The following is a 13,957-nucleotide window of genomic DNA, read 5'->3' as shown; positions in this document are numbered from 1 at the left end:
CACCCTGTCCTCCCAGCAGACCCACAGCGCTGCTAGCCCTACCAGTCCTTCCCGGATACCAGCGCTTTCCAGAGATGGACTCTAGCGCTCGGAGACGTAAGCAGCCCCATGGGCATTAATTGTGGGAGATTCTCTATGCCACATACACAGGAAAACTTGTTCATGTGATAAACTGTAATGCTGGCTGTATGGATGTCGATGCTACAATGAGCCATTGAGGTTATTATCATCCACTTTTGAACTATGCTTGAGCTATATGCTTTTACAACACTGTGTGTGCTTTATTGCATGGCTTACTACATTACAAGGCTGCCTGGAGAGGTGCTCTCTGCTATTATACCAATTGCCAACTAACTGCTGAGCTTCTCTGGCTTGCTACAACTGCTGGACTATATCCATTTCTCCTGAATTGCATGGACCCGCTTAATGTTTGGAATCGATGCTTATTAAGACCTTATGTGTTCCTTATATGTTCCTTATAAGTGTTCCTTATGGATCATACTGCCTGTTGACGAACTGCATATAGCTTGCTGATCCATCCTATATATTTTTTTCATCCTGAGCTAAGGTGGACGATCAATATTTGCCTTTATCAGCAGAGAGGCATATGCATATGCCTCACGATTTGTTTTGGTGATCCTTTGGGGAGTGGTGGGCTGGCAGGGGGTGGATGTGGGGGTGGAGAGGGAGGCAGGCGGGACGGGGGCACATTTTTAATGTGAATTTTATTGGATAATATTGATTAATAAAGATTTTGTATAGATTTGTTCTGAATAAGTTTGTTGGTGTTTCAGTGTTCTCCCCAGGCTCTTTTAGCCGGGTGCTACACCCGGCTAGATTTGGTGACCACCCGACTGTCATCGGCTCACCTCCTCACCTCCTCCTATGCTGTAAGCAGAGTTGCCCTACATTTTCATCTCGTCCCACCCGGCTGCTTTTTCATGCCACCCGGCTACTATTTCATGCCACCCGGCTACTATTTCATGCCACCCGGCTGGAAAAAAATTCTGGGGAGAACACTGTGTTTGTTCATTCGGATCATACCCACTTAAGTATATCTTGCAATGTTTGGTGCTTATCTCTACATGTTCGTTACACCTCAGCGAAGCAATTGGTCTGTAGTAAGTCCTCTTTGCCTTACCGGCTCTTGGTCCATTCCTTTTGAATGGCGACCAGGCTTTCTCTTATGTTACATCTATACTACGTTGCACTTAGGCCTATATACAGCATACAGTTAGATAAGATGACAAAACATTGCTAAAAGAGTAGAAAGTGGACGTCCTCAGCCAGAAGTCAGAAGCAGAAGTAGCTTCACCCATCCTGGGTCCCTCTTTTATATGAACATCGCAGAGTTAAATTCTGACATCACCCGAGCCATACCCCCAAGCCTACAATTGGCAGGCATGGGACCCACATCATCATCTAATAGACCAGTGCTTTATAACCTAGCTGCGAAGAATGCAATGTTTTCCAAATATTGGCTTTGTTTACCGTTTCGTCGTCTGTCGGTACAGTGAGACCTGATAACCCATTATGTGGCCATCTAGAGGAACATGTTCCTTGTAAATGACTACATCATTTATCTCTGAGAAACTCTGCTTAAAGAGACCCTGCATCTCAAGTCTTTACTAGACTTTAGTATCTGAGGCCTAGAATTCAAGTATACTTACATTCTAACAGTCCAACATTCAGTAATTACACAATTCACAAAGGCAAAAAAGGAGTAACTACATCCTCTTTTTCTGACAGAGATTAGACCAGCTGATTTCTGTCTGTAAAGTAATTATGTGAGGTATTTTAGATGTGAGGATGGAACCTTTAGAATGAATTATGCAGGAGTTTAATTGTATGCAGAGGAGAGCTCATCAGTGGAGAAGGATGTCACTCATAGCAACTCATTTGTGAATTGCATCTTTTGATCATTTCCCCTGCTTTACCGACCTAATTACCAAATGGTTTAGGGTGCATACACAAATCAGACCATAGTCTTTGGAAAATGAAAGATCAGACCAATTTTACCCCCTTCCATGTAGTATGAGAGCCGCACCTACACAGTCTATTCTATTGAGCTGAACGCCCCATCAGACAGAAATCTTTGCAAGATGCTGCACACAAAGATGCTGCACACATGCAAAAGATCAGTATCTGCAAAAGATACGTTCCTGCAAAATGCATTCATAGTCTATGATATCTGCAGATCCTCATACACACCTTGTTTAACAGACATTCCTCTGCAGATATGGCTCCCATACTACATGGAAGGGGGTAAAATTGGTCTGTGATCTTTCATTTTCCAAAGACTATGGTCTGATGTGTGTATGCACCCTTAGACCAGGTCTGAAAACAGGTCTAAAACATTTGGTAATAGTGAATTCCCCTTTGATGCAACTGACCGGACCATCAGTAGACTAAAAACCATCAGTAGACTAGTCTAAACTGCTTAGTGAATTGAGGCCACAGTCTCCACAAGAACCTTAACATACACTAAAGTAACAAATCTAAGTCACTCGTATAACATAGACTATCAGTATTTGGCTATTTTGCGGAAAAATGAGGGTACACTGACACATCACATAAGTATGTATAAAGGATCTGGGTGGATAGTTCTCTCTGTCTCTCTCTCTGTCTCTCACATGTTGGGCCGGAGCTATTCATCTGGACAACCCTTCACAAGTGTTTTGTCCTTTTAAAGTGAACCAGAGACGAAGCACCCTCATGTATTTCACCATATATATCAGTGAGAACATTAGAGAAAACGCCTACCCTGCTCTCTGTTTCATTCTTCACTGCTCAGCCTGCTTGTTATCAGCCCTGATAAAATCCCCGACTGAGCATTCAGTTTGGCTTTGCTCAGGAATCATTATAGCTGAGTCATTATAGCAGAGCCAGAAGGGGGCAGGCTCAGGCTTGAAAAGACATCAGAGAAGACAGATTCGGCTATAATAAAGGCAGACTGAATGCTCAGTCGGGGATTTTATCAGGGCTACTAACAAGCAGGCTGAACAGTGAAAGATGAAACAGAAAGCAGGGTAGGTGTTTTCTCTAATGTCCCCACTGATATATATGGTGAAATACATGAGTGCTTCGTCTCTGGTTCACTTTAAAGTGACACTGAAACAAAAAAACGTATGATATAATGAATTGTATGCGTAGTATTGATAATTACAGTATAATATCACTATAGTAAATGCCAAGGGACCAGGAAAAGTGGTTTATTATGTAAGATGTTTACTACTGTATTTTTTGGACTATAAGGCTTACTTTTACTCAACCAAACATGGGGAAAAAAATCACTGAATCTTATAGTCCAAATGCAGGGAGTTCCTGGCTGGTGAACGCCTGCCAATACAAACCTCCAACCTGCCGCAATATCGGGGACTCCCAGTACTGTGCCCATGCAGAGGAGGACACAGGGGAGCATAGAGAGGGACGGAGGCAGACACATGGAGGACACAGGGACACAGGAAGACGCAAGAAGTACAAGGGGGCATGAGATACAAAAGGGGCATAAGATTGGGGCAAGATGCCCCTTCACAATGGATGCACCAGGTTTAGTATATCTTCCCCCCCCCCCCCCTGGTTTTTGTCCTCTAAACTTCGGTGCGTCTCATGCTCAAGAGCATCTTATAGTCCGAAAGATACGCTATATCAGAAATTGTCCTACAAATGGCCCAGCATGCCCAGCATTCTCTGCTGCAAAGGAGCAACTCTATTCTCCCATTGGCGGTACAGGACAAACACTTGCACATTTAGTGGACTACAAGGTTAAGTATACCTTAGGTTTGCATAGCCAATCTGGACAAATTGCTGGTACAGTACAGCAGTCACTGATTAGAGGCATATTGCAAAAAGGGTGTGTGCATCAAACACCAAGTGAACCCTTATATACCTGGCTTTGCAGATAAGGCCTAATTAGCTTATTCATGAGACACTGCTCAAGCAAATTTGCATTTGCTTTCGCATGCCAGGATATGCAGGTTTTGCCAACTAACTCACCGCAAAATTTTTGACCTGCGGGGGATTAGTTCGCGCAGCATTTAGCATTTATCCAGGATCGCCACGTGGAGCCCCCCCCCCCCCCCCCAGGATCCCAGGAAAAGGGGGGCCAACAGGGCACTCCAAGCACTCTCACTGCTCAGAGACTCTGTAGCCGCCCCCCTGGGGGGGAGGTTAAGAAGTGAGGGGTGGCCCCCTCCCCCCCCCCCCCCCCCAAGCGCTACCACCGCCAGGGAGGGCCGCCCGCACCCACCTCCCAAAGGATAGGACCTACCTTATTTCGTATTGCGTCCAAGTACATTATTATGCCAGGCCAAATGTGCGCGACTTGGGAGCACTACGACGGGGTGAGTGAAGCATAGGTCACCCTAAGCCCAGTAAAGCTCAAGGGTGACTCTACAGCTCCACACCCCAATGGGGAAACAGGCTGCAGACAGCCCATGTAAACATGGTCATCCACCACCTGCTTCCAGAAGAAAGAAACTGAAAACGTATTGCAAAAAGGGTGTGTGCATCAAACACCAAGTGAACCCTTATATACCTGGCTTTGCAGATAAGGCCTAATTAGCTTATTCATGAGACATTGCTCAAGCAAATCTGCATTCACTTTTGCATGCCAGGATATGCAGGGTTTTGCCAAATAACTCACCGCAAAATTCCTGGGGGGGGCCTCCACGTGGCGATCTTGGATAAGTGCTAAATGCTGCGCGAACTAATCCTCCGCAGGGAAGACATTTTGCGGTGAGTTAGTTGGCAAAACCCTGCATATCCTGGCATGCGAAAGCGAATGCAGATTTGCTTGAGCAGTGTCTCATGAATAAGCTAATTAGGCCTTATCTGCAAAGCCAGGTATATAAGGGTTCACTTGGTGTTTGATGCACACACCCTTTTTGCAATACTGATTAGAGGCAGCCACTCGCTTCCTGTTAATGGCTCAAGTGTGAAAAGAAAGTTTTGCAGGACATATGCTGCAAGTCCCGCCCATGGAGGTATCCATGGGCGGGACTTGCAGCATGTGTCCTGCAAAACTTTCTTTTCACACTTGAGCCAATCATGAAGCTTCTCTTCAAAATGCAGCCAGTCATGCATGTGTAATACGAATGGCTCCAATACCTCCGTGGGTGGGACTTAGCACTCTCCTCTCCACTCTCCTTAGTTGTGACAGGATTTGGCCAGCTCTGATCTGTGACAACAAGGGGGAATCTGCTTCGGTGCATGATCTCAGAGGTAAATATTGCCGATTGCTGCAGGTGCTATTGCGCCTGCACGCATTCGCCACCGAGCTTGTTCGTGGCTTTTCGGGGATGCCAGCGCTGGATCTTGACTATGCTGGAGGATGGGGAAACCTCAGTAGGATCCAGAGGCTTCCTCCTCCCGAGGTAAGTACCCCATAGGGGCACCTTTTTCCCTTACAGGTTCTCTTTTAAATGGCGTTTTCTACAGGACAATAGCAACCTTCAAATTTCTCTTGATCAGGTGTCATTTATTTATGCAACAGCTGACTGTATTTTGAGATCCCCTGTTTTGATTTAATGGAATGTTCTGTCACCCCTCTCAGATCCTCAGCATAGACGGGTCCCACCCTGTGGCTTCCATCACTAAGGAGAAGGAAGGAGACTCTTCCCAAGTCATCTTCCGCTTCCCGATGGACATGGCGGCCACTCTGAAAGCTGTGATCCTGGCTGCCTTCCTCTATATGGTGAGTGGGGAGTAACCGAGGTTATAGGTCTCCTGGCTGCCTTCCTCTATATGGTGAGTGGGGAGTAACCGAGGTTATAGGTCTCCTGGCTGCCTTCCTCTATATGGTGAGTGGGGAGTAACCGAGGTTATAGGTCTCCTGGCTGCCTTCCTCTATATGGTGAGTGGGAGTAACCGAGGTTATAGGTCTCCTGGCTGCCTTCCTCTATATGGTGAGTGGGGAGTAACGGAGGCTATAGGTCTCCTGGCTGCCTTCCTCTATATGGTGAGTGGGGAGTAACCGAGGTTATAGGTCTCCTGGCTGCCTTCCTCCTATATGGTGAGTGAGGGAGGCTATAGGTCTCCTGGCTGCCTTCCTCTATATGGTGAGTGGGAATAACGGAGGTTATAGGTCTCCTGGCTGCCTTCCTCTATGTGGGGAGTAACAGAGGTTGTAGGTCACCAGCCTTTTAGGACTCACAGGGAGACCAGAAACCCAATCTGGTGTAACATCGTTAGATCACCATATGATGGGTGTTGACAATAGTAAATTATACTCACAAGGCTAGGTAAGCAACCACTCCTACTGCCTTTAGGGAAGTACCATCCCCTCTTGGCCTTCTTCCTTGAAGGGTGTTGGTCGCAGCTTCAAGAAAGTTTCTCTGGGAGGTCTTCCCAGGGCATGACCCCTAAGTAGGGGCAACTGAAAGAACTGGTGGCACCCGTAAAAATAAGAATTGAGTATGTATGCAGGATTTCGATATGCCAAGGTAGATTGAGATTAAAAATCTCCTACCTTGATGACGTAATGATCAGAGAGTCGGAATTCAAATAAAAAACGTCTAAAACTTTTGTGCATATTCGACTTGTTTTAGGGCTAGAGCCCAGGACTAACTGTACCTCCGTATAAGGCACAGCTATTGACCCGAGGAAGTGTCTCTAGCCGTGAAACGCGTTGTCAAATGTGCACAATGAAAGTTTGTGAAGTTTTTTTTTTTAATCCAACCCTCTGATCATTACCTCATCAAGGTAGGAGATTTTTTAACCTCAGTCTACGGGCGCCTCCAGTTTTCTCCAATTCTTTTAGGATACCTGAAGGTTGGTTCATGCAAGATCCACTGTGGCATTCCCCAAATTTGAGGGCCAGCAGTCATGCTCAACGCATCAAGTGTTTTGCTATGGGCATGTTTACACGAGTATGTATTGTAGTGGGCGCCGTGGTGTGCTGCTAGTTAAAGGACAACTGAAGTGAGAGGTATATGGAGGCTGCCATATTTATTTCCTTAACCTTTTCGGGACCATGTGAATGAGATCCTACGCCGCACTTGTGGCTGTTCTAGCCTGATGCGGCGTAGGATCTACGCCGGCCCGCAATTTCCGCTCCCGACGCGATCGTGCGCACCCGGAGGGGGAGATTAAGCTGTCATATGACAGCCGACATCTCCCCCGAGTGATCAGCAGCCATCGCGTATGGCTGCTGATCACACGATCACTACGATCGCCGTCGGATCGTAGTGATCTGTTTGACAGCTGCGGCGGCAGGGGGGGAAAGAAGAGGATCCACTCACCTCCCTGCCGTTACAGCGACGATCGGCGCCCCCCTCCGCTCTGGCCGGCATCTCCGCTTCATCTGACGTCAGCGCCGGGTCCCGGCTTGATGACGTCATCAAGCCGCGACCCGGAACTGCTCGTCAGACAGAACGGAGATGCCGGCCGGAGAAGAGGGTCCCGTGCGGCTCATCGCTGGAGCCTGGAAGGTAAGTGAAGGCTGCTGGCAGAAGGGGGGGCCCAGGCCACCAAGGGGGGACACAATGCCAGGCAGCCACACACGGGATCCGGCCGCCTGACCCCCCCCAAACGCGCGCACCCCCTTCCCGCGCAAAATGCCTGGTCTTTAAGGGGGGGTAGGTGGCCGGTCCCGAAAAGGTTAAGCAATGCCAGTTGCCTGGCTAGCCTGCTGATCCTCTGCCTCTAATACTTTTAGCCACAGACCCTGAACAAGCATGCAGCAGATCAGGTGTTTCTGACATTATTCAACACACACAAGCAATAAAACACAGCAGTACATGCATCCAGCTACATTTAAGTGGTCAGCAGGTGCTCGTCAGCCAATCAGGATGCACTGTCATACACCCTTTACCTGCCATACCACATCTAGCAGCCATTAGCATTCAGGTAGGAGGCTTCAGTTGGACGCCATCGCAAGATTGCGTCGCTAGCAGGACCGCCCCGTGCAGGCATCCCTCCCTAACCGCTCACCTGTCCGCCATGTCCTAGAGCTGAAAGAAAACGTTTAAAAACACACGATTGGTTCGCACGATGGCCAGGGGCCCCGGACCTCTCTCACTGGCCGGGGCCCCAAGGCCAGCATGCGATAACTGGAGGGGAGTGCAGGTGGGCCTGGACCTCTCACACCCAGGCTCTGGACCTCTCACATCCAAAAAACCCACCAACACTGCCTCCATACTGAATGCTAAATTCAACACACACAAGCAATAAGACACAGCAGTACATGCATCCAGCTACATTTAAGTGGTCAGCAGGTGCTCGTCAGCCAATCAGGATGCACTGTCATACACCCTTTACCTGCCATACCACATCTAGCAGCCTTTAGCATTCAGGTAGGAGGCTTCAGTTGGACGCCATCGCAAGATTGCGTCGCTAGCAGGACCGCCCCGTGCAGGCATCCCTCCCACAGGGGTCCCTCCCTAACCGCTCACCTGTCCGCCATGTCCTAGAGCTGAAAGAAAACGGGGCGGTCCTGCTAGCGACGCAATCTTGCGATGGCGTCCAACTGTAGCCTCCCACCTGAATACTAATGGCTGCTAGATGTGGTATGGCAGGTAAAAGGTGTATGACAGTGCATCCTGATTGGCTGACGAGCACCTGCTGACCACTTAAATGTAGCTGGATGCATGTACTGCTGTTTTATTGCTTGTGTGTGTTTCTGACATTATTATCAGATCTGACTGGATTAGCTGCATGCTTGTTTCTGCTGTTATTCAGGCACTACTGCAGCCAAATAGACCAGCTGGACTGCAAGGAAACTGGTGTTGTTTAAATGGAAATAAATATAACAGCCTCCATATTCTTATTAATTCAGTTGCCCTTTAAATTTAGTTTACCAATATTTTAGTATTCACTACCTGCCACCCATTTTCACTTAAAGGGAACCAGAGACGCCGGAATCGTAAAAAGAAAAAAAGATTTTATACATACCTGGGGCTTCTTCCAGCCACATAAGCCTGCATCGCTCCCACGCCGCCATCCTCCGCTTCCTGAATCCGCCGGTACCGGGTCCCGTCACTTCCGGCGGATGCGGCCAAATGTCCGCACGAGCAGGGGCTCCCTCCATACCCTTACGCGTGCGGCTGCGCAGTATGCAGCTGCACATGTAAGTGTATGCCGGGAGCCCCTGTGATGTGGACAATTGGCCGCGTGCTGCCGCTGACTGGCCGAAACTAAGGGACCCGGTACAGCCGGATACAGGAAGCGGAGGACGGCGGCGTGGGAGCGATCCGTGCGTATGGGGCTGGAGGAAGCCCCAGGTATGTATAAAATCTTTCTGGGGCCTCTGGTTCCCTTTAAAGGAATACTATCGATACCCAAGTGTTCTAAAATGACAGTGTGCAAATAATGTCTAAGTAGCTGTGTAAACATTTTCCTACTTTTCATGTTAAATATCAGAGGCAAAAGCTGTAATTTATTGAGGGTAAAATTTAGCTATATTGGGACAAATCAATTACAGAAGGGGTGTCTGCTTCAATGCACAGCCAGAGTTGCATATCAGACTACAGAAACCAAATATCAAACATATCAAACTCTGAAAGCAAAAACAGTATGAAAAGCTGTGACAATTAGTTACATTTCCTCTGCTCTCTTCTGACACTTCAGTCAGAAACACAGGACACAGGAGCTGCAGCTGTTGGGAGCTCTCTTCTCTGTCACACACAGAGCTACACATAGAGTTAACTGATCAAGTGTGAGGGGAATTTCCCCTCTCCTCATGGCTCAGTCAGCCCTCAGTTTTGGCGTCGGTAAACTTTGAATGTATGTTGATAACAGTAAACAAAGAAGTTGCTACTAAAATGTATACACCAGTACTTAGCAGCACTTCCCAAACAATTCCTGTGTCAATTGAAAAAAATATGTGAATCGATAGTATTCCTTTAAACATTTTCTTTTAAGTGCCTTAGCCAAACCCCCTCCCCACCTAATACCTGATCCTAAGGGCCCATTCTCACTTTGGCATATAGCGGGCGTCTACCGCTAATTGCTGGCGATCGCTAGCACTTTTTAAAGCAATAGTGCAATGTTAAGTATATGGCTGAGATCTTACTGTCACGATCGCCAGCGATTCGCGATTAGAGCGAAATGCAAATGTGCTACTTGAAGCTTTTTTTTTTTTGCATTTTTTGAGTGATCGCAATGGCTATGTATTTCAATCGTGAATCGTGATTGCTCAAAAAATGTCCAGTTAAAAATATGTGTAAAATTGCCGGCGCAAAACTACCGCTTATCGCTAGCATTTTGCAATCTCAAGTGTGAAACCCCCCTGTAAAGAGCCAAAACTGAACCCCCCCCCCCCCCACCTAATGTCTAACACTAACTCCCCTGTAAGAGCCTAAACCGCCCCCCCCACACACACACCTAATGCGTAACCTTCCTTCCCGTAACAGCCTAAACTGAAGCCCCCCCACCTAATGTCTAACACTAACCCACCTGTAAGAGCCAAAACTAACCTTCCCCCTACCTAATGCCTAACCCTAACTCCCCTATAAGTGCCTAAACCGAACCCCCCACACACACACACCTAATGCCAAACCCCCCACCTAATGTCTAACCCCCCTGTAACAGCCTAAACTGAACCCCCATCTAATGCCGAAACCCCGCCCTTTTGTAAGTGCCTTAACTGAACCCCTCCCTCCCCGCATCTGATGCCTGACCCTAACCCCCATATAGGAGACTAAACTGAACCCTCCGCCTAATGCCTAACCCTAACCCCCCTGTAAGAAATCCAATTTACAGCTTTAGTCCTGCATCCATTATTTTTCAGTGGCCAGAGAAATATAGTGTTTACAGATCCAATACGAGGAAGATAAACAAACTGTGAAACTTTCGAGCAACCAGCTGGTAAGCTGGAAAAATAACATGCCAGCACAGTTGTCTTCAAAGAATGATTTTATTACACTAAATAATCAATGTTGGGTCAAAGTGACGCTAAAGCGGAACTGTAGAAACGTTTTAAAGACACTGTTTCACTTACCTGGGGCTTCTGCAAGCCCCCAGCAGCTGTGTCCTCCACGAGTCTCCGTTTTGCCGCTCCGTTCCGTACCTCGACTTGTAAGTCGAGGCCAGCGCAGCCCTGCCAAGCGTATCCTTTCTTCGCGTTCCCCTCTGCTCTGCAATAGCGGGGAAAGCGAAGAAAGTATACGCGTGGCCAGAGCCGCGCAGGCGCAGTGGCCTGGCGGCGAAACCGAAAGTAGCTGGCGACGGGAGAATGGAGGCTCGGGCAGGACCAGTGCGGGACAGGGTGGCTGCTGGAGGCTTGCAGAAGCCCCAGGTAAGTGAAACAATGTCTTTAAAACATGTCTACAGTTCCGCTTTATTATAATAATAATAATAATAATAATAATAATACAAACATTTGTATAGCGCTTTTCTCCTGTTGGACTCAAAGCGCTCAAGAGCTGCAGCCACTGGGACGCGCTCAAGAGGCCACCCTGCAGTGTTAGGGAGTTTTGCCTTGAACTTCTTACTGAATAGGTACTGACCCTAGCCAGGATTCAAACCCTGGTCTCCCATGTCAAAGGCAGTGCCTTTAACCAGTACACTATCCAGCCACATCTTTAAAGGCCCGTACTCACGGGCTGCAGAAGTTGCCTGTCGCCAGCACACGTGAGCGTGTGGGCGACAGGCCGGCGACAGCTTCTCGCCAGGTCCCTCCGCGTACACACGCGGAAGAGGGACCAGCGGCGAGGCGGAAGCTGTCGCCGACGTTCCTCCTCCCCCCGCCGGAAGCTCCATATGATACAATGGAGGTTGCTGTCGCTAGTCCGCGTACTCACGCGGACTAGCGACAGTTGCGGGGGAGGTGCGGCGGCGACTGTCGCCATGCGATTGAAAGTTTGAATCGCATGGCGACATGAGCGGCGGGCGACAGTTCGGGGTGCGCGCGCGTGCGGCGGCCCATACTCACGGGCGACCTGTCGCCGCAACACGCGCGCGCCGTGTGTTGAGGCGACAAAAGTCCCTCGTGAGTATGGGCCATAAGACAAGCAGTCTGCGGGACTGCCAGGCAACTGGTATTGTTTAAAATTAAATCAAAATGTCAGCCTCCATATCTCTCTCACTTCAGATTCTACTGAAAAAGAAACGAAGTGACACTGAACTGAGACGTGGTTTGAAAAGGGGGAAAAGCCCAAAACAGTGTAGCAGACTGTAGCTGCCAGACAGCAATTTTATGCTTATATGTTTTACTTTTAAGCTTTGCACGATGTGATTTTATCCTCAATAATAAAACCTAACTGTCCCTCTGTCATCATCTTTCCCTGTCTGTCTGTCCATGGCTTTTTTGTACTGCGCATGTGCGCAGTACAGACAGCCGTTGGGACAGGAGGACGGGCAAGGGAGCCGGGCGAATGAGTGTGCGGCGGACGGGTGTGCGCATGCGCACTAACATGCAGCGGCGATGCGGCGGCATCACTACCTAGAGCCCGTTTTTAAACTGGCTTAGGTAGACTAGTTCATCAATAAAACGTGATTTTATGGATCAATAAAACCATTGTGATTTCATGGAGGTGATGCGGATTTCAAAATCATTGCACTGTGATCCTGTGGCGTCTGGGAGGGGATCTCTGCACACCCCGCCCAATTAAGGGTTTAGCCAAAGCGTGTGGCTCCACAATCTACTATATTGTTTGAAAACAAAGAATAGGTAAGTCAACATTCAGCTGACCCTAGTTGTGTGTTTCTCTACTTTATAGACTTACCGCATGCAGCAAGTATCGACCAGCAATAGTTACAGCGATGATGGCTGGGCCTTCGCAGGAGTATACTGGGGTGGAGAAGATTTTGGTGGAGGAGGTGGAGATATTGGTGGAGGTGGAGATAGTGGTTGTGGAGATGGTGGTTGGGGTGGAGGAGATGGTGGTTGTGGAGGAGGAGATGGTGGTTGTGGAGGAGGAGATGGTGGTTGTGGAGGAGGAGATGGTGGTTGTGGAGGAGACTAATTGTGTATTTTGTATATTGTGTATTCCATTATCTGTACTATTATTATGCACCCTATGTTTCTTACTTTGTACAGTGCCCTCCCCCTCTCTGCTTCCTCCTCTCCTCCCTCTTCCTCTTTGCTTCCTACTCTCCTCCCTCTCTGCTTCCTACCTCCTAATCCCCCCCCACTTTGTCTCTTCAACCATTTTTTTACCATTTAACAGCATTTAGATGAAAGATGTTTCTACATGTATGTATACATACATATATATGTGTGTGTATACATACAGTGGTGTGAAAAACTATTTGCCCCCTTCCTGATTTCTTATTCTTTTGCATGTTTGTCACACTTAAATGTTTCTGCTCATCAAAAACCATTAGCTATTAGTCAAAGATAACATAACTGAACACAAAATGCAGTTTTAAATGATGGTTTTTATTATTTAGTGAGAAAAAAAACTCCAAATCTACATGGCCCTGTGTGAAAAAGTGATTGCCCCCCTGGTTAAAAAAATAACTTTACTGTGGTTTATCACACCTGAGTTCAATTTCTGTAGTCACCCCCAGGCCTGATTACTGCCACACCTGTTTCAATCAAGAAATCACTTAAATAGGAGCTATCTGACACAGAAGTAGACCAAAAGCACCTCAAAAGCTAGACATCATGCCAAGATCCAAAGAAATTCAGGAACAAATGAGAACAAAAGTACTGTAATTGAGATCTATCAGTCTGGTAAGGGTTATAAAGCCATTTCTAAAGCTTTGGGACTCCAGCGAACCACAGTGAGAGCCATTATCCACAAATGGCAAAAACATGGAACAGTGATGAACCTTCCCAGGAGTGCCCGGCCGACCAATATTACCCCAAGAGCGCAGAGAAAACTCCTCCGAGAGGCCACAAAAGACCCCAGGACAACATCTAAAGAACTGCAGGCCTCACTTGCCTCAATTAAGGTCAGTGTTCACGACTCCACCATAAGAAAGAGACTGGGCAAAAACGGCCTGCATGGCAGATATCCAAGGCGCAAACCACTTTTAAGCAAAAAGAACATTAAGGCTCGTCTCAATTTTG

At 47.7% G+C, this 13,957-nt stretch overlaps 1 protein-coding gene across 2 annotated transcripts in view; it reads left to right on the top strand.

Annotated features, from left to right (window-relative positions):
* LOC137562510 (phospholipid scramblase 3-like) overlaps nucleotides 1-13,254 on the top strand; it is a 61,212-nt gene extending 47,958 nt beyond the window's left edge. For both annotated transcript variants that reach the window (XM_068273912.1, XM_068273913.1), the window contains exons 7-8: nucleotides 5,555-5,695; nucleotides 12,660-13,254. In XM_068273912.1, the coding sequence (XP_068130013.1) occupies nucleotides 5,555-5,695; nucleotides 12,660-12,905 (387 nt within the window). In that variant the 3' untranslated portion in view covers nucleotides 12,906-13,254. The remainder of the gene's footprint in view (nucleotides 1-5,554; nucleotides 5,696-12,659) is intronic.
* Nucleotides 13,255-13,957: the final 703 nt, after the last annotated feature.

The sequence above is a fragment of the Hyperolius riggenbachi genome, chromosome 3 (assembly GCF_040937935.1).
Source record: "Hyperolius riggenbachi isolate aHypRig1 chromosome 3, aHypRig1.pri, whole genome shotgun sequence".
NCBI classification, from domain to species: Eukaryota; Metazoa; Chordata; class Amphibia; order Anura; family Hyperoliidae; genus Hyperolius; species Hyperolius riggenbachi.
Note: the sequence above shows the minus strand (reverse complement) of the source record. Positions and strands in the feature narration are given on the sequence as shown.